This window comes from Schistosoma haematobium, chromosome 1 (assembly GCF_000699445.3).
Source record: "Schistosoma haematobium chromosome 1, whole genome shotgun sequence".
NCBI classification, from domain to species: Eukaryota; Metazoa; Platyhelminthes; class Trematoda; order Strigeidida; family Schistosomatidae; genus Schistosoma; species Schistosoma haematobium.
Genome location: NC_067196.1, coordinates 86345036 through 86366341, shown reverse-complemented (window position 1 = coordinate 86366341; position 21306 = coordinate 86345036). Strand labels below are relative to the sequence as shown.

General features: G+C 34.8%; 1 protein-coding gene across 1 annotated transcript in view; it reads left to right on the top strand.

The window, feature by feature from the left end:
* Nucleotides 1–21306, top strand: part of MS3_00002346 (uncharacterized protein) — a 35317-nt gene that overhangs the window by 9880 nt on the left and 4131 nt on the right. Inside the window, exon 3 of the mRNA XM_035732481.2 lies at nt 18673–18853. Within this exon, the coding sequence (XP_035587497.2) occupies nt 18778–18853 (76 nt within the window). The 5' untranslated portion in view covers nt 18673–18777. The remainder of the gene's footprint in view (nt 1–18672; nt 18854–21306) is intronic.

Genomic DNA, 21306 nt, shown 5'->3' with positions numbered 1-21306 from the left:
GATTTGTAGAGTTCGACTATGTAGAATTTGAAATAGTAGTCCACTGGACTCAACAAAAGATGTCCGGGCAACACCACAAACTGATTAAACATTTACATTTTTGGATTTCTTCTCAATGGTCTATAGTTTAACCGTCAGCTAACAATACAGAAGATCCTGGATTCGGCCACTGTTTTCAGGGTTGTGTATATGCAATTCTTGGGAGTCTCGTAAAAGAATGAAACAGCTGTTCAAGTCTTACTGGTTTCCAATGATGGTCTAACTTATATTTATCGTTATTTAGACTATGGACAAATGAAATAAATAAATATTAAAACATTTAATAGTTGAGATCATGAGTCAATTGAAGCTGGACCACCATGAAAAACCTGGAAGCACTGGATAGCCGTTTCATTTTATTGTGCGACTCCACTGGATGCCGGCTCGCTGGTCTAGTGGTTCAGGGCTCGTGTGCGAGACTGATGGGTCCTGGATTCGTGGATGCGCGCTGCTGAGGAGTCCCACAATAGGACGAAACGGCCATCCAGTGCTTCTAGGTTTTCCATGGTGGTCTAACTTCAATTGACTCATGATCTCAACTATTGAAATTAGTACAATCTCCACAAAACCCCCTCTGATGTTAAATGTTTAGCAAAAACTGAACTTTACGTAACAATGAAGGAAATAATAAAGTTAATGAGTGAACTTTTGTTATCGATAAAATGTACAGCAATTTGCTGCAAATAATTATACATCGTATAATTATTTTCATCACGAAATAACAGAAATTCTAAAACTCTTTAAAATTTAATGAACCATTCAAATTGATTCGATCTACTCTTAAGTAGAAACCGACAACATCATAAGCGATTGAATTCATGAACTTAGTTACTATCACAGTTAGACCCTCCAGGTTATGATTTTTAACTAAAAATTTATGGAATCCTTTGTTTTAACTTATCACTAGTGAACACATTCCGATTATTTATTAGGGCAGTTTTACACAGGCTTTATATTGTCAAAATGTAACTTTACTAAAAGGCTAATACATAGTGTATGCTACTTATTTTGACAGAAATAAGTAGTATGAAACATTAATCGAAAGTTGAATGGCTAGCAGTAAAAGGCTAAGAAGATCGGATTAAAGAAAACAGAAAGTAACTGAGAAGTGGAAGAATAATCAAGGATGTAAAACACAATTGATGGAAGATTCACAAATGAAGTATTTAATGTATTGTTTTCATATTTTACCAAAGAACTCTGTAACTTTACATTAGAGGATAAACTGATTGTTTTCACCTGAGTTCTCGTTCGTTACAATACCAGCTAGATAACTATAAACAATCAAGAAACACTGAAGAACGATTCACCCTGAGTTAACTCTGTATCGTACACCAAAGCCTTGAGATTGTGATCGAACTCAGACTGGGTAGAACAAGTTTAGGATTGTTTTAAGTCAGTCGTTGAAAGTTTACTACTTTAAATACTTTAAATCTTTATATGTCTGTTATTTGGAAACTATAGATTATTATATATTCTAAGTGTCATTCTGTACGAGATACGACCATTTGTACTATTTGAATTGTTCCAGAAAGTATAAAACGTTATGGTTATGTTTAGTGTAATCCTTTAACAATTTATTTTGTCACAATGCCTTAAAGAATTGATTATATTTATGTTAGAAAAGAGAGTGTATTATTTTTTAACAGTACTAATAAAAGAAGCCAAACATTTTGATGACTTGGAAGGATTTTGAAGCTATAGCAGTGTCGACAGTATACTAATACGTATATATATATATTGATGTGTGGACAAGGATGATAATGATTGGTTGTTTGTTTAGTCAGATTTGTAGATAGTCTAACTGGCGTTAGATGAGTTGCATATTCTACTATACTTGTTATCATTACTGATTGTTGTTAGATTGTGTAGGAATGTTGCTAGTTTTTGCTACGGAAGTATACATTTACATTGTAGTCAGGTTAATCACGTGTTGTTGATCTGAGTTATGTTGAAGACCTGTAGAATAGACACTAGGTGAGAATCTGGTGTAGATATTCGTCTAAGGCAAATAAGCATCCCATTCTTGTAGACGGAGAAAACCGAACATTATATATATATATATATATATATATATATATATATATATGAATTGTAAGCCTACTTACATTCTTACTTACGCCAGTTACCCATCGCGGAGCATCATAGGCCGCCCATCAGCACTCTCCATCCAACTCTGTCCTGGGCAGTCCTTTCTTGTTCTTCCCTGTTGCTATCCATCCTTTTCATATCTGTTAAATATATATCACATATTTTCTTAATTGCAACGTTAGTGTTGTTGAAATCAATCAATGCTTGTTTATAAATTGTAATTTTGTTTCCACATGTGTTTAAATAACTGCATTTCTAAGTATTTTTGCACCAATTTCTGAAATGACATTTTAAATATTCAATAATTCTGTTCCCTTTTCCATGTTGACATGTGTTTAAGTTACTTATGCACTATATATATACCCATTTGCTTCTTTTTTCTAGCAGGAAATAATTGAAAATCTAGATAAACGTATCTGAGATAGAATCATACTAAAAGCTGAATGAAAATAAAATATGAATAGTTGGTTTATATATAGAATCAGTGTCACTGCTTATAAGAGAAAATACAAGAAGTATTTGCAAAACACTTTTTAGTGGTCCTTCATTTTGACGTCAATTAGATAGCACGATGGGCTCACCATTTGAGTGACCCGTTATCTGACTCCAATTGGATTGCATGCTGATTGTCATCGAAATATACATGTCGGCTATCCTCGTATATTTTATCGACTTAAATCGCGTTGGTGAATAACGGAATTAAATAAGCCAAATACGAGGAGGTATTTCGAATATGTATATTTTGTACATTCATTGATCTGGACAGACAATCAGAGGGACGAATCGAATAGAAGGGAGTGAAACAAAATGACGCGCAGTGGAGAAGGCATTTGAGCCAACTCTCATTTGACTAAGTGTTAATCAATATTTATTGTCACACAAAATTATGCTATGTGATGAATAGGATAAGATGTACACACGCATACACTCATATAAAACTAGTCAGGGTTGATGAATGAATAATTACCAAGGTCAAACCATGATTCAAGAAGAATACATGTATTGGCCTCTCCAGAAGCTAGAATAAGCTATATGGTTTTAACATAGTAACCAACACTACAACGTCATACTGTTTAAATGATTATATTTATAGCTAAAGTGAACTTTAATTTATTTCTTATGAAGATATCTTATAAGGATATACAGTTTGAAGGATTGAAAGATTAAAGTTTGAGTAACTAGACTCATAAAGTCCCTTACATTCACATGTAAGTAAAATCCAACAATAGATTAGTCAATTAAAATGAAAAAAAAAACAAATCTCCATTAACCTATCAATCAAATTATAGTCCAGTGATCACTAGTGACCAGTTCCTCTACGTTCTAGAAATTTATTTATGATTATTAGGGTTTAAGTGGGAGGAACTTTAGACAGTTATTTGCTAGCGGTAACAAATCAGTCTGTTTTTGGATCGATTTATACTGGGCTTACAGATGTGTATTGATAAAGAGACTCATACAACCATTATCTAGTGGATATCATAGTATCTTATGCATTTATTCAATGAATTATATGTTTTACTGTTGATCAAAGTATATAGAAACAGATTAATGTTTACATTAGATTGACTGAAGAACAATTTTTGTCTTAGAACTCCACAGTAGCGGTCATCTACCGCTCTATATCATAGTCAACCTAAAACACTAGGATTTTACCATGACAAAATTAACATCCAATCACCGAGCAAATATGCAATAATTCAGATTTTTAGTTTTAGTTAACTTATAGTACTGTGCTGTCTTAATCCAGTGTAACTGGTATAAGGAATTTCGTTTTGGTTTGCACTACAGATCACAGTATCTAGCTATGATAACAGTAAGTCTCTCTTGATATTGATCACATGGAAACAGATCATCATTATTTAGCCATCTTCATTAACCTGCTACTTTTGAAAATAAAGTAGTTTACTTTTACCTGTAAAATTCATAACTGATTATAGAATTTGAAATATAAGAATTGTTTTTTGGAAATGATTCAAAGGATTGTGGACGTGATAGAAAGAACCCTCAAGCATTGGCTTTCCATAATCAGTGGCAATGAATCATCGATACTTCCAGAAATGGACCTAAGTATATGAAAAAGCAGAAATAAAGTTAATTTCAGTTAATCAATACGAGATGTTATACTCAGATGTTAAGACTATTTCAAGTTTTTGATTGGACGATCACTTTAGATTGTAAGGTATGCTTCTTTTTAGAAGTTTAATCTAGTCAAAGTAAAAAAATTTCAATTTTGTATTGGTTGTTTAAATCTTCCCATTGATGTTTAGGATTTCAATTGATCCATCTCCTATCAGCATATGTGCATCCTGTACGGATTGCTTCGATATTGCCTTCATTCACAAGTATCATAAGAAAAGATGGATAGTGGCTAGAAGTAGTATCTAATTTTACGCACGTTTCGTTCTATTTTGGACTCGTCAGCTGTATATAACTGCAGCCTAGAGTTGATGTTCACTCCAGGAATTGAACCGCTCGCTACGAATGCCATTTTTTATGATCATATGTTGAATCCACCGACAATCTATATGTGAGTATATGAACGTGGAATGTGTGAAGTTAAATTTATATGGATTATTTCCATTATTCTCCAATGAATCAATAATAACTTAAGCTATAATCATGGTTATATCAGCCATTAAATTTATCATAATGAAATGAAAAATGTTCATCTTTTCTGAAAATATAGTGATTATGAAATAAACGCTTTTCTAAGCTTATCATACATGGTTATAATACATGGTTAAAATGTTAAGATTAACATATTTACTAATAACTACGGTAATTGAAGTGAAAACAAACAAAGGATTATGACTATCTTCTGTTTTCTTTATCTAATCTTGGATCCTGATTAAATTTTTATCAACTCCAGGATGCAGGCACATCCAGCTGACGAGTGCCGAATAGGACGAAACGCACGTATTTGATTACACTGCTAGCCACTATCCATCTATGCTTAAAAAGCTCGTAACTAAAGGCTATATCGAGGCGATCCGCACGGGATGCACACATGAGACTGACCAATTGCAGTCCTAGATAACAATGAGAAAATACAAGTCAAACAACACCAAGTGAATTTATATATAACTTGGACTAAAGATTTTTCATTTCACCGAAATCAATCCTAGATACTGTTTCTGCTGATTACATTAGCCAATCTATTGTTTGTGGTTTTTTTGATCTACATTTTAAAAGTGTTTCAATCTTTTCTTTATATTTGGAAGCATCTTATTCTTTCACTCGTACTACATTCTAGAATAAACAGTATTATCCCAACTAAATATTAATTTACCATAATATTTACTTAAAATTCATCTACATCCTCCCCATATCACTTAACAATACTAAATGGTTACAGTGTTTATTTAATCTCTCAAGAGGATATTTCGGTTTTATTCATTTATTCTGAATTTATCTGTTACAGTTGTTATCCATTCCTTATTATAATTTATAAAATGTGAAATATCCTGTTTTTTGATGAAGTATTTGTTCTCTGAGCTGGATGGTTTAGTCGTCAGGCTTTTATCGTTCTCTTGAATGATATCATCAGCACAAACTTCAAATAGTAGTGAAGTGTACGAATTTCTCCACATGTGCTTCGCTACTTGTTCTGTACACCTCGATGTTGATTGGTTCTTGTTGACCTTCTACCTGAAGTTTATGCTGATGATATCGTTCAGGAGAACGATGAAATCTCCACGACCAAACCATCTAGCTCAGAAAACAAAACTCCATCAAAATCATGCACCTGAGCTACAAACCTTCCCCACCATCTAGAAATATCCTGTCATTTATATTCAAACAAAATATTTTTTTCAATTTCTAGGTAATTATTCTTGATAATTCACTTGGTATTGTTTACTTGAATCTTCCAATTGATATTTAGGTTTGCAATTGATCAGTCTATTATTGGCATATGTGCATCCTGTAGAGATTGCCTCAATATTGGCTTAATTCATAAGCAATATAAGAAAAGATGGATAGTGGCTATCAGTGGAATCCCGGACGCTCATTTTCGTCCAATTCGGAACTCGTCAGCTGAATGTACCTGCATCTCAGAGTTTATGTTCACTCCTTCTGAAAGACTTGGTGTCATCGATGTTAACTAGTGTAAGATGTTATTTGGGTGGATATGATTTTGACAGTTGTATTGTTGCCCAAAAACAATATTCAGAAAGAATGCATAGGTTGAATACAAGAGCATTATTACTGTACAGTGTACACTATTTAACTAGTATATTAACCAGTCATAACCTACATAAGACTAAGTATAAAAATGCATCAACAGAATGTGACTAACACAAAGGACTTTACGTATAAGTTATTAATCACAATTCCATTATCAAATTATTGTAAACATCGGACAAAGTTGCTAAATAACATCGCCACAGTGAAAAAATTGATGCGTGGTAATTCGGTTATAATGTGATCGGTAACTGAGCGTGGACAAACAGGCACTTATCCTACTTACTATTAATTATATGATTTCTTTTCCTTTCACTCAATTCTAATATACTTAGTCACTAAGATTAGTCTCATGATAGCAGGGAGAGGATATATTTTAAACTATCCGTTATATTACAAGATTAACCAAATAAACGGTAAAACATTTCTTAATTGAGATTATGAATCGATGAATTCTGGACCATCATTGATTACCTGGAAGCACTGAACGTCCGTTTCGTCCTAATATAGGACTCCTCAACAGTGGGCATCAACGATCCCGCAACCGGGATTCGAGCCAAAGAACTTCAGTCTCGTTCACGAACTCTTAATCTCAATCAAGCACTTAAAAATATCCACAACCTCACACTGATAAAACTTTAAAATAGTTGCAATCACAGTAGTATCTGTGATCATAAGAAGGACTAAACATTAAGTAATGACAAGTTTTATTTTGTGAAATGAACGCCTAAGTAAATTTTTTTTCGATGTTCTTTTAATATTTTTTACAGTAATTGTAACCATGGTACATACTATATTCATTTTATTTTTACCTGAAACTATGGGAGTGGAATGCTACCTAATCTTCACAAGTAATCAATACTCCTAAAGTCTTGCCGAATTTTCAGATGATTTTCAATTTATGATAAATAATGCATAGTGAACAACCTTTATTAAATATTTTATGGTTAAATACTATTTATGAATTCTGATTTGGGAGTTTTTTTTGTTTTCACAATTGATTAATCACTGGGTGGTGATCAATGTCATGTGTATCAAGTTCTTCTAAGTGAAGATCGAATGCTATCGACCAAGTTGAAATGTGACCATTAGTCTAGGTGACTCGACATTACGTGCATTATGTTGAGATGAGATGGTGGTTGGAGGTAGTCAACAGGAAACCCTGGATCCGGGTTTCGTGCTATTTGGCAATCGTTAGCAAGATGTACCTGTAATCTTGAAGTAACTGATGCTTCCTGACGGATTGGATGCCGTGTCGCCCAGCGTTTGTTTTGTTTTGAAAACAAAACTAATCACACTTATTGGTCGATAATGAATTTAATTCCTCAGTTAACATAATATTTTATGATTAATAATGATCGAAAAGTGGTTCAAATAAACCAGACTCATTTTACTTGATCACATTACTTTAAGCTCTTACGTCCTTGATCTGTCTACTTACCACTATGCAGAGGAAACTTGTCTAAATCTATATTAAAACTAACTAGCTTAACCCTAAGGCTAGTTTGAGTGAGTTTGAAGTGAAACTAACTGTTCGGGTTAGGTGGACGAAAACTATTCTATCACCTGACAAGCACGCGGGCACGCGCGCGCGCGAGAGAGAAGACAAGTCAACTGGATCATTACTCGATTTATTCCCAATCCTGATTCAGTTCCTGATTCAGATTAGTGTAAAAAAAGATACATGAATATATAGATGGCTAATCAGACCGTAACGCCTAAACAGTTAGGAAAATATAATGCCGTCTAAACTGCGGGTTTAGGGTAGAAAATAGAGTACAAAATAATACGTTTAAATTACAATAGCTTTGGAACTAGTTTGGCTGTGGCAGTGAATCATACATCAAACGAAAGCTTATGACCTGTAGAATAAATTGAGGTAGAAAATAAATGTTACTGTTTTACAAGCTTTGAATTAAATGAAATAACGTCCTCCATAATTAACTTCCGTAGTTTGTCAAGGCTTCTTGTTTCTCTGTTCATTTAAATATTCATTTAGAATTCATTCTAAATTAAAATTCTATTCTAGTTACCAGGTACTTATTTCATACAATTGGTTCACTTTATGAATTTTAATGATAATGGTTAGTGTGGGATGAAAGAGAACCGACGAAATAAAATGAATCTATATTGTTCTGTTACAATTATTTTATTCAAATGTTTGTTAATTGTTAGAGTGGTCGGTTAATTAATGAAGTTGTCAGCTGTTAAAATACTACAATCTCCACAATAATCATGTGCTCATTAGTGACTAGCTTCAAGATGTACCTCCTCAAGCTCTAGTGAGAAGCTATGACCAATGGGTTCCAATCTGTGTCTATTGTGAGACACTTGTCCACCTCATATAATGAATGATGGGTTGCTGAAGATCATGAATCAATTGAAGCTAGTCGTTAACACAGTTGGATGCCGACTCAGTGGTCTACAAGTTAAGCGTTTGCGCGCTAGAGCGAAGTTCCTTTTTTTAAAAGTCCCCTATACGGAATTGTGGATCCTCACTCCTGTGGAGTTCTTCACTATAGTGAAACGGTCATCCAATTCTTCCGTATTTTCAATGGTAATCTAGCTAAGATTGACTCGTGAATTCAACTGTTAAGATAAAATTATTAAATTCATTTTTTCTTAAACTGTCACTTTTACTGAAGTCAAATCTTAGTACACTATCGAGAAACGTATATTTTCAAAATTTTGATGAAGTAGTATAATCTGTTTACTAAAAGCTAGTGCAATTAACGTTTAATGAAATACAATGTCTATCATCAGAATGGGTTTTGTGTAGAGTTTTAGAAATTTCACAGATCGAAATCATGAGTCGATTGAAGCTAGACCACCATTGAAAACCTGGAAGCACTGGACGGCCGTTTCGTCCTAGTATGGGACTCCTCAGCAGTGCACATCCACGATCCCGCACCACGCGGGGCCCGAACCCAGGACCTACTGGCTTCGCGCGCGAGCACTTAACCACTAGACCACTGAGCCGGCATCCAACGGTGTTAATGTCTAACTTCAACCAATCCACGAAGTTGCGCCACCGTGCGAAGCCAGTAGGTCCTGGGTTCGAGTCCTGCGTGGTGCGGGATCGTGGGTGCGCACTGCTGTGGAGTCCCATACTAGGACGAAACGGCCGTCCAGTGCTTCCAGGTTTTCAATGGTGGTCTAGCTTCAATCGACTCATGATTTCAACCTGTGACAATGTCTATCGTTGATTTCTATTGTCTGTCTTGTGTTCCTTGTTTTATTGACTTATATTTAAGAGAGAAAAAATCTTAGTTATTAACGTAACCAAGAAAAAACAGCTTTAAAACATTCATCCCATCTTTTTTCAATACAACATATCTTTGAAATCAATTCCACTATATTAAGATAGATTTGTATGCTAACTTTTCTTGCTAGTAACTAGTAACCATCTAAGAGAAACAAAAGATAGACATTGATTTCTTCCACATGATCTAACAAGTATATAATGCAAATCTATGAAATGGAATATAATTGATTAACACAATTAAAATTACAGTCAAGAGAAAGAGGGTGATTATGAATACAGTGATCTTGAGTGCTGTTAGAGGTATAAGGAAGTTATCAATTCCTCGTTGCCCACACCGTGAAAAGGTTCCTCTAGAGGTACCTGAAAAGGAAATTGGGTCAAGGGTGGTCTTAGTAACCTGAGAGCGTGATCGCACTGCCAAAGAGACAACAGCTTGAGGTCGGTCACACACGACCTTTTTATGAGTAATGTTCATGTTAGCTCCCTACTTGTTGAGACCTTACCACCAGAGACGGATATCCGTAGGATATGGGAAGGTGTGCGTTTTTAGGGTCAACGTTTTCTAACCCCATCCCTCCTTGTGGGAAGGCAGCATCGCTGTCATCCTGGTTGTCTGAAGGAAACACCCTACTACTCTCACACATCTGTACAGTCGGCAGTACGACTTTGCCTTCGGACCTTAAGTTTGTTGCTTTTAATGTTACCGCTCTTCAACCGACGGTTACATCGTTATATGACAATGATGTAATCAGTCCTATCGTAGATATGATTATTTTATCTTTGCAACTAATTACCTAAATTAATTGCTACTAGTCAATAATTTGTATGTTAAAATACTAGTTACGAATAACTGACAGGTAATTCCTAATTCAAACATTAAAAATTAGAGAATTACATCAATAGTTGAGATCATGAGTCAGTGGAAGCTAGACCACCATGAAAAAATTAAAAGCAGTGGACGGTCGTTTCTCCTTATTGTTGGACTCCTCAGCAGTGCGCACCCACGAAACTGCCACCCGCGAGATTCAAACCCAGGACCTATCGATCTCGCTCGCAAGTGCTTAACATCTAGACCACTAAGTCGGTCGATATCCAACGGTATCAATGTCTAACTCCAACTAATCCACAAAATTGAGTGACACATCTACTATTGTCATCAGTGAGTTACTATTTCACAACAGACCTGGTTGAACTCCATTGGTTACTGCTTCTCACTAGAACTCCAGGATATACCTCTTGAAGCGAGCCACCAGTGAGCATATTTTGATTCATATCAGAAGGGGTTTTGTGGAGATTGTAATAACTTCAATGGTTGATATCGTGAGTCAATTGAAGCTAAACCAGCATGGAAAAATTAATGATAAAGAACTTTTGCGATGAAAATTCATCCCGAATTGGATAGTCTTTACTAAACGCTATTCATGAAGATAAATAGTCTAGAAATCGTTTAAATCATACATATATGATTTCAAATAATCCATATTGAATTGAAATTAAATAACCTAAAAGATATTAAGATTATTCCAACATTTGTAAAAATACCAAGTTCATTTGCATAGTGAACTATAAATATATCTTTTTGTAAGCACTGTTGGATAGTGGCTAGCAGTAGAATCCAGGACGCACGTTTCGTCCTGTTTGGGACTCGTCAGCTGGATGTACTTGTATCTTGGCTGTTGTTCACTCTGGGATTCGAACCCAGTACCGTTCGCTTCAAACGCCATCGCGTTATCCACTCAGCTACTGAGTCCTGATAGCCACTTGCTTGTGCGATGGGGTGAAGTTTAATTCACCTAGTATTGTTTGGCTTGTATCTTCCTATTGATGTTTAGGACTGAAATTGATCAGTCTCTTATTGGCATATGTGCATATTTTATGGATTGCCTCGATATTGCCTTAATTCACAAGTACTCTAAGCAAAGATGGATGGTGGCTAGCAGTGGAATCCAGCACTATCCATCAGTGCTTACAAATATCTTGTGAATTAAGGTAATACCGAAGCCTACGCACAGTATGCACATATGCCAATAACAGACTGATCAATTGCAGTCTTAAACCTCCATGGGAAGATACAAGCCAAACAATAGCAAGTGAATATAAAAATATCTTATTGACGAGCCCTGTGTATTTTTTGGACGAAACACTTAAACTTTATCCTTTTAATTTTCAATACAGTTCTTCAATTCATTTTAATTTACTTTTAAAATTTCCATCATTTTATTAATAAACTAAATAGGAAAAAAGAGTTACTATTAAAGGTCAATCATAGGAAGTAAACAATTAACCATAGAAATATTGACAATATTTTTTAAAATAATTAAGCCAGTTTATGTACTGACAAACGGAGTGTAATAATTTACGATTATTATTATTATTATTATTATTATTATTATTATTAATGTAAACAAGATATTTAAAATGGTTTGTCATGCTAATAAATTTGGATAATTTAGTGAGATGTAAATCATAAAGTAATTTGATCACCATAGTAATTTTGAGCACTGATTTCGAAACCAGGAAATGATTATTTCCTTGTTTCATTACAAAGTTAATGGTATTGTAACTATATAATTTTACTATGTGTACATATATATAACTTGTGGGTATGTGCCCCTATCAATGTATAACGTAATGATACCGCCATTTAGAGAACGGTGATTTACCGATCGCACTACCGAGGCATAAAACTCGTACGAGCAGTCTAGAGTCCTTATCGATCCTGCTTCCTGACTAGCTCAGCCTGTTAAATCCAGAACACCAATTTCAGCCTCTGCTATAGGATAATAATAGTTCATAGGTCAAAATAAAGCTTATAATAAGAGCAACACGAATATTAATAGTTTAGTTACTTAACAATTATACGATAAAAATATACGTATAGAAATAGATTCTGACAGTTACTATTTATTATTCTCATCAGGATATAACAATATATATGCATTATGTTACTTTAATCTATGAGGAATATCAAAGGATCCATTCACGATGATCATTTACATTTGATCTATCCTACTTTTATATTAAAAATAAAATAACTCAATCTATCGGTTTTAGATTACAACAAGGGCAGTAATCAGATTAAGTTACTAAGGTTATACAAATAAACTTAATGTTTCCTATCGATACATCGAATTCATTTGATGTATTTTACATTGATCTCAAAAATCCCTTTCATTATTTTAAACTTAATAAATTAATGTTTATAATCAAAGATAAAAAAAATGTTGCGGAATGAATTAGATTCATTCCATTTCATGTGGTCTAAAGCTTTCACAAGCTCATTGATATGTACGTTACACAGAAGTTGCCGGATTATGTAACGGCGTTGAATTTAATTTGTCAATGTTTATGTATTCTCAATGATACTAAAAACTTCTATCGATCGGATTTTTTGGCCTCTGTACAATTTTAGTGCATTGGATTGATATTGTTGTGAGTTTATGTTCGGCTTGTTATCACGTGATTTATACACCAATCAAAATACGACTTATACAATCTCAGCACTGTGCCAAACCAATAACGTTCGACCGGTATTGGCAGTCTAGCGTCCTTATTGGTCCTATATTCGCCTAGCCCGTCCAGTCGATTTCAGAACACTAAATACCAGCTTCCAATACCAGCGAAGCGAACCGAACCGAACCGAATCGAATCGAATCGAATCGAATCGAATCCATTTATTTCAGACATACTGGGTTTATATATCGACCAAACAGACCGCAACGCACCATAAAATAGGAAATAACATTCATACACAATAAAGCTAAAAAGTGGCTGTGAACGTGGGAGACGGTTATTAATATACTGAGTATAATTTAAGAACAGTAAATCGTATAATAATAAATTATAGGTCAAAATGAAGCTTATAATAAGGGGAATATAGATATACATAATCTAATTACTGAATAGTATAGATAATATTAGTCGATTAATAGGTCTCATAAGTTACTCGTAATGTAATCTTCGCTAGGATATAACAGGTATTACCATATATTTATAAGTTTTTAGGAAATTCGGGTGATGGTTAATGGTGTAATCGAGGATATGCGTTTTCTCATGCTTGCGACTCTTCATCTGGGTGTGTTAACACTGTAACTCAATCCCTATTTCCTTAGGTTCAAGCTCTTAATAAGTAACATACTGAGCTACCGAGTCTACTGAGTAGCTAGCTAATTCAGTGAAGATAAATTTAATTTATTTAACCACAGTAACACTTTTACTATTCTATTCGGTTAACTTTTTATTTCCTGTTTATTGTTATTATAACTAGTCTGAATCTTTTTTTTAACGTAAAGTAAATCTGTAATCCCTTTATAGATTTAAACATTCAAACAATTACGTTTCCCTATGCCACTTTCAAATATTGTTATTATTATCATCATTATTTTGTTTACTTTACCACTGTTTTGGGGTAATCACTATAAAATTAATTATTTTGTTTCTCTTGATCGTAATTTGTACATGGTTATTGAATATGATCATGTTGTGGTTTCTCTTCGTCCCTCTATCCTATTCCATTTGTCTATAAAGTGAATTGCTTGGAATGTAAAAAGTAATTCAGTAAGTCAGCTACAACGTAGGACCAGGCACATATATGCATCGGTCCAAGTGGCCATACCTCAATAACACAACAAGATGAACACCGGATTCATATAATAATGTAACCGTCGGTTGAAGAGCGGTAACATTAAAAGCAACAAACTTAAGGTCCGAAGGCAAAGTCGTACTGCCGACTGTACAGATGTGTGAGAGTAGTAGGGTGTTTCCTTCAGACAACCAGGATGACAGCGATGCTGCCTTCCCACAAGGAGGGATGGGGTTAGAAAACGTTGACCCTAAAAACGCACACCTTCCCATATCCTACGGATATCCGTCTCTGGTGGTAAGGTCTCAACAAGTAGGGAGCTAACATGAACATTACTCATAAAAAGGTCGTGTGTGACCGACCTCAAGCTGTTGTCTCTTTGGCAGTGCGATCACGCTCTCAGGTCACTAAGACCACCCTTGACCCAATTTCCTTTTCAGGTACCTCTAGAGGAACCTTTTCACGGTGTGGGCAACGAGGAATTGATAACTTCCTTATACCTCTAACAGCACTCAAGATCACTGTATTCATGATCAACCTCCCTCTTCAATTCCTGTTATTCCTCCTACATCAACTTTCAACGCTAAACGTCCTCTTTCGGCTTCCCCCTCAAGTGTCATTATAGCCAACGATTCTAGTGCTCAAAACACTGTCCCAGGTCTACTGAAACCTCGCTCCAAACTACACATTGGAGCCTTCAACGTACGCACCCTATGCCAAATCGGTCAGCAGGCTTCCTTGGCTAGAACCCTAGAATCTCGTACCATTGATGTATGCTGTGTCTCTGAAACACGCATACAGGATCTCAGTGCGGTCATTCCCTTGGCCTCACCTCGGCAAAACGGAGAGCCAACGAGATACAACCTCCGTGTATCTGGTGTCCGGACTGCCAGTTCTCGTAGACTGGCAGTTGTGGGCATAGCATAAAAAGTAATTACAATACGACATTATCAATTTAGCGTCCAAAAAAATTACTTACATTTTATCAATTTTGTGCAAAATTTTACGAGAAATCATGGTAACATCGTATCAGTGTCCAACCGCCGAGTGATAATACGATAATTAACATTTATGGATACATACTCATATAAGCATGGTGGGTTAGATTTTAACAGAATATGTACATAATTGGTTCTTTTTAAGATTTGATAATAGAATAAAGATCTGTTTCGTATGCAAAATTCATTTATGTGGCTAGTTACTCTAAATTTTGGGGATTTTTTTTATTGAGTGTACGAAAACGGGAGAAATTTCATGCCCCCATAGTTCCAGCAACTAGTGAGAGACCTTGAGGAGCAACGCAGATCAGAGTTATGGACATTGGAAATTCGATTTGTGTGATAAAATCCTCGTAAACCATGCTTTGTGACACTAATAATACGGTCCGAATCAGAAATTTTCATCAATTCAAATGAATTAGGACTAACGGCAGATGTATGGTTAGGATTTGTACATCCGATTATTTTGATCACATTCTTAACATTATTAATGATACAATATACATTCACAATATCTATCAACATAAGACTCGATTCTACTCAAGATTCTATTACGAAAGCCTGAGTCTGACGATAATTGCAACCTGCAAACAAAGATAAAACACTTAAATTGTTTGTCAGAAAGTGAACGCGACTTAAAAACTGTCTCATTATCTATTAATAAATATTGAATATGAAACAAAATCATCTTCAGGTCTATTAACAGTTCTAAGACAAGTCTAATTAGTAAACATTTCTGTTGATTTTTGTACAGTAGAATCAAAAGAAAATACGTTGGAATTCTGGTAAGATAAGATTCGAATAATTTTCATGTTCGGCTGCGCCAAGCTTACGAAGTAGAATTCTCACTTTTGAAGAGTCATCATAATGAGAAAACTCAAATGGAAAAATGTCTTCATATCACAATTGATTGATCACTGGGTGGTGATCAATCTCATGCTTGTCTAGTCCCTATTAGTGCAGATCGAATGCTATCGATCATGTTGCAATGTGGCCACCAGTCTAGGTGACTCGACACTGCGGGCACTATGTATTGAGATTAGATGGTGGTTGGAGGTAGTCAACAGGAAACCCTGGACCCGGGTTTCGTGCTACTTGGCACTCGTCAGCAAGGTGTACCTGTAATCTTGAGGGAACTGGTGCTCCCTGGCGGATTCGATCTCGTGTCACCCAGCTTCACAGTCAGAGACGTTACCACTGAGCTATCCGAGCCAACTTTTGTGTAATCATTTCGAACATTTTCAATTGTGATGCTTGAAATTCTCTTTACTGCAGCTGCAAGATTGATTTAAGCTGATCTGCTAAAACAGATACTTGGAATTTTTTATTTTTGCCTGGGTTTGATAAAAATAACGTCACTAGAAACTGTTATGATGGGTGGTGTCCGAAACCTGGTACTGATACAAGATGTGCTACGCGCTAACCCCTCAACTGGCTACGTAGGCGAGAACACAAGAGTTGACGAGAAAGTATATTGGGCTACTGAATAAAATGCACAAATCTTCATTTATATATACACAACTCTACGACTTAGGAAATCAATCCATTTCTTAGCTAATAAATCCACCTGTCCTTGATGTAATTTCTGATTGACATCGACTGACTTTCTCATTTGGCTAATTCTGAATGGCTTACCATATCAGAGGTACCAGACAGGTACCCAAACCTTACTTGTTCGATAAATTCTGTTTTACCCAGAGGATCACAGAAAAATGACATAAGTTATCAATCAGTGATCAGTCATTATAAATATCTCATCCCTATATGAGGTCAGTCACGACCCTGTGATAACATCTTTATGTTACATAGGTTGTTTCAAAGTTGTAGATGTAGCTCATTTCAGTTCATATTATGCATTTTTAACTTTTGAACATTGTTGAATCAGCAGAAAATCCACAAAATTTAGTCATTCAATAAGATAATATTCTAGATCGAATGAAATTATTTTTCCCATTGTGTTTATCAATCCAACTATTTTAAAACGATGAATATCATGTGTTCTATTATATAATCATCATGAAATAAACTTACTCTACAGTACAGAAAAATTTCCATTTTTTAAAGAAGACTAGATTATCACGATAACCGTAAACGTGAATCAATTAATTTCCCAAACAAGTTAGTTGAGCTAACGCAAAAATTTCAATATTATTTTGAATATTAATGAAGTTAATGGATTAAGCTTCATTATATTCCAGAATGTTAACCTTCGTAGATCATTCTTAAGATGGTGATTGAAGGTAGTGGACATGAAACTCTGAACTTAGGCATCGTACTGTTTGGTCGTTAGGATTCAATCTGAACTAAGAAGGACCTGATACACATGGCATTGATCACCAACGAGTGATCAGTCAGTTGGAAGTAAATCTCAGTCTTACAGGAGGTCAATCACGGCCCGGATAGCCCACTGGTTACGTCTCTGGTTGTGAAGCTGGGTGACACGGGATCGAATCCGTCAGGAAGCATCAGTTACTTCACGATTACAAGTACATCTTGCTGACGATTGCCGAATAGCATGAAACTCGGATCCAGGGTTTCCTGTTGACTACCTCCAACCACCATCTCATCTCAACATAATGCACGTAATGTCGAGTCACCTAGACTAATGGTCACATTTCAACTTGGTCGATAGCAATCGATCTGCACTAAAAAGAACTTGATACACATGATATTGATCACCAACCAGTGGTTAATCAATTGTAAAGTAGATCATTCGTATTTGTAGCGTAGATATTTAATCTAGGTATGGTCAGTTTGACAGTAGAACTAAGAATTGACTAATTTTTTTATACATTATGCATATATTAGCAACATTAATATTAAATAAAATGATTAAATCAAGTTATTTGACCTGTCTGGTTGATCGATTAATGGCTTCAACTTTAATTCATTAAAATAATAATGGATAGTTGTATATAGTGATCAATATAAATGGTGTTTGTTTCAATATGAATTTTGATATGGACTCTTAACAGTGTCAAATGTATTTCGAGTTTTTATATTAGAAGTTATTTTTGATCATACACTTATTTATTTACTTACTTACTCCTGTCACTGGTGATGGAGAAGCGAAGGCCATCCATAAAGATTCTCAATCAAACTTCGTCCTGGTACCTCCATAACAACTTTTAAAAAATTGACAACCTACTATTATATAACTATATAACATACCCTTGTGGACCAGGGTAATTTTACATTGGTTTTCAGGAGAACCAGACACCACCCGGACTTTCACGTGACAACCCAAACAGTACAGCTCAACCCCGTTTAACAGGAGAACCAGACACCATATAGGCTTTAACGCTATAATCTGATTAGTACAGCTCAATCTTGTGGCACAACCACACAGATACCAAGCACCCAGGTGGACCATTATATAACTCTTGAATTCATTGATGAGAACGGCAAACGATCTGATATATGCACTTGATGATGTTTGATTCATTTCTGTAAATACTTTTATCAGTCTTTAAACTAATCATTATTTAATTATTAATTTTCTATCTTTTTAGATATTTGCCCTGGTATTTTTAGCAGTGTTAGAAAGTGGTATTCTTTATACTATACTATCACAATGGTTAAGACATTTAGAAGTTGGTGTAACATTTGCTGTTCAAATGTTTCAACCTGGCTTAGAAGATAAAACAGTTATGGCAAATATACAAGAAGCTCTTCATTGTTGTGGTAGAGGATGTAAGTTTTATCTTGTGAATTAATTTAACATACTATAGATAAGTGGTTTTTGTAAACTGAAATTCTAGGCATTCATTCTAGGTAACCGAATAGTATCAATAGCTTAGAAACTCATAGTAAACGTGAAAGTCAAATACATAGAACTGTAATTAATAAATCGGTTACAATAACTTGATTTAGTCAGTATTGAGAGATCTTCAAATGTAAAACTTTGTGTGAAAGTGATTAAAATTAGCATTATGATCTACTGAAGTTACCATAATAATATTCATTATTTATGAATTTTCGGACATTAAAATTATTCACTTGATATTGTTTTACTTGAATCTTCCCATTGATGTTTTAGGACTGAAATTGATCAGTCTCTTATTCGAGTAAAACAATATCAAGTGAATTAAACTTCACCCCATTGCACAAGCAAGTGGCTATCAGGACTTAGTAGCTAAGTGGATGACGCGATGGCGTTTGAAACGAACGGTATTGAGTTCGAGTCCCAGAGTGAACATCAACTCTGAGATGCAGGTACATCCAGCTGACGAGTCCCAAACAGGACGATTTCACTGCTAGTCACTATCCATCTTTGCTTATTAAAATTATTGTAACCCTTATAGTTTGATTAATCCATATAATCTCATAAAGAATTTATTATGAAGTGATTTCTTTTGTTCTTCGTTGGAGTATCATCGAACTATTGATGTTTATCAGTTGTAAATCTATCGAATCACGTATATGATTCAATATCACGTTAAACCTATTTATCATCTGTACTTTCGGCTTCAACTTATACAGATTAGAAAATTTTCTTACAAAACATTTCGTCACTAATTTCTATGATAACATACTTGAACACTGTAAGTTCTAACCTTAAACTATAAATAATTTTCAGTTATTTACTTGTTTAATTACTTACATACTACCTATTATCCATCATGAAGAACTTGTGGGGCCCTTGGTTTTGTCGTCATTTAGATCGAACGATGTTGTCAAAAGGGCTCTCCACTTTAGTGCCCCGGAATCTGACTCCAAGGAGATCTCAATGATTGGTTGTTATTGAAATATATATGTCGCCTATCGTCGTATATAATCATCGACTTAAATCACGTTAATCAATAACGAATTTAGATAAGGTATATGGGCTTAACATAATAACCGACACTACAAACTATAGGTCGCCTATCAGGATTCTCCGTCAAATTCCAGTTGTTTCTAAATTACTATTCATTATTTGGAGGCAGACATCAAAAACATAAATAGCAGTTGGAAATCACTGGGAAGGATGTCCCATTTACGGATATTAAAATTAATGAAATCTATCATGATTATGTAAAGTAATTCAAAGATCTGATGATAAAAAAGAACTAATATCCGAGGAATTAGTCGATAAATGAATGAATTGTGATATCGAGTTATATAATCGATAAAATGCTCAATATAATATGAGAGGATTGATTACATTGACTGAGTCCAGTATTAATAACGGTAGTGTATTCATAAAGAGTATGTTGCAGCTAATCAATAAATAGAGAACAATAATTTTGTTACAAAGATATTTGTGAAAAGAGAGAGATTCTGTAATAAATCAACAGTAACTCACTTAGATATTGATTATTATGATGACAAAAATAAGGGGAATGATTGTAAAAATGGCGAGACCATAATTTGTAGACGAACCAATCAGGTACAAAATGATAGATCTCGGATTTGGAGGCGAAATTCACTCATCCATTTGACGAAACAGATTTTTGGCATTATAACTTATGCTAATTTGTAATGGAAATTCTAAATCTTATTCCTAATCTTAACCATCAACTGTAAATCATAATTCTAATCCTCACACGGGTTTATAATGTTTATTTGGTCCTAGATATTAGGTGGACATTCTCAAGGTCAGTCTAGCGTCGCTCAAAGGTCTCATCGTAAAAATTTCTTATGAATATAAAAGATAGGTCTATTCAAATGGATACCAATGGCTTCAGATGTATGTAAAAGATATATGCTTAAAGAATGGGTTATATTTAGTAGGATTTAGTTAATGATTTAAAATGTATTGTTTACGATCACTTAATGCTCCATATTTATTTTAATATTGATAAAATCGAAATTCTCGAAGCTACTGTACAAAATAACCCTTCTGATATGAATCAAAATATGCTCACTGGTGGCTCGCTTCAAGAGGTATATCCTGGAGTTCTAGTGAGAAGCAGTAACCAATGGAGTTCAACCAGGTCTGTTGTGAAATAGTAACTCACTGATGACAATAGTGGATGTGTCACTCAATTTTGTGGATTAGTTGGAGTTAGACATTGATACCGTTGGATATCGACCGACTTAGTGGTCTAGATGTTAAGCACTTGCGAGCGAGATCGATAGGTCCTGGGTTTGAATCTCGCGGGTGGCAGTTTCGTGGGTGCGCACTGCTGAGGAGTCCCACAATAAGGAGAAACGACCGTCCA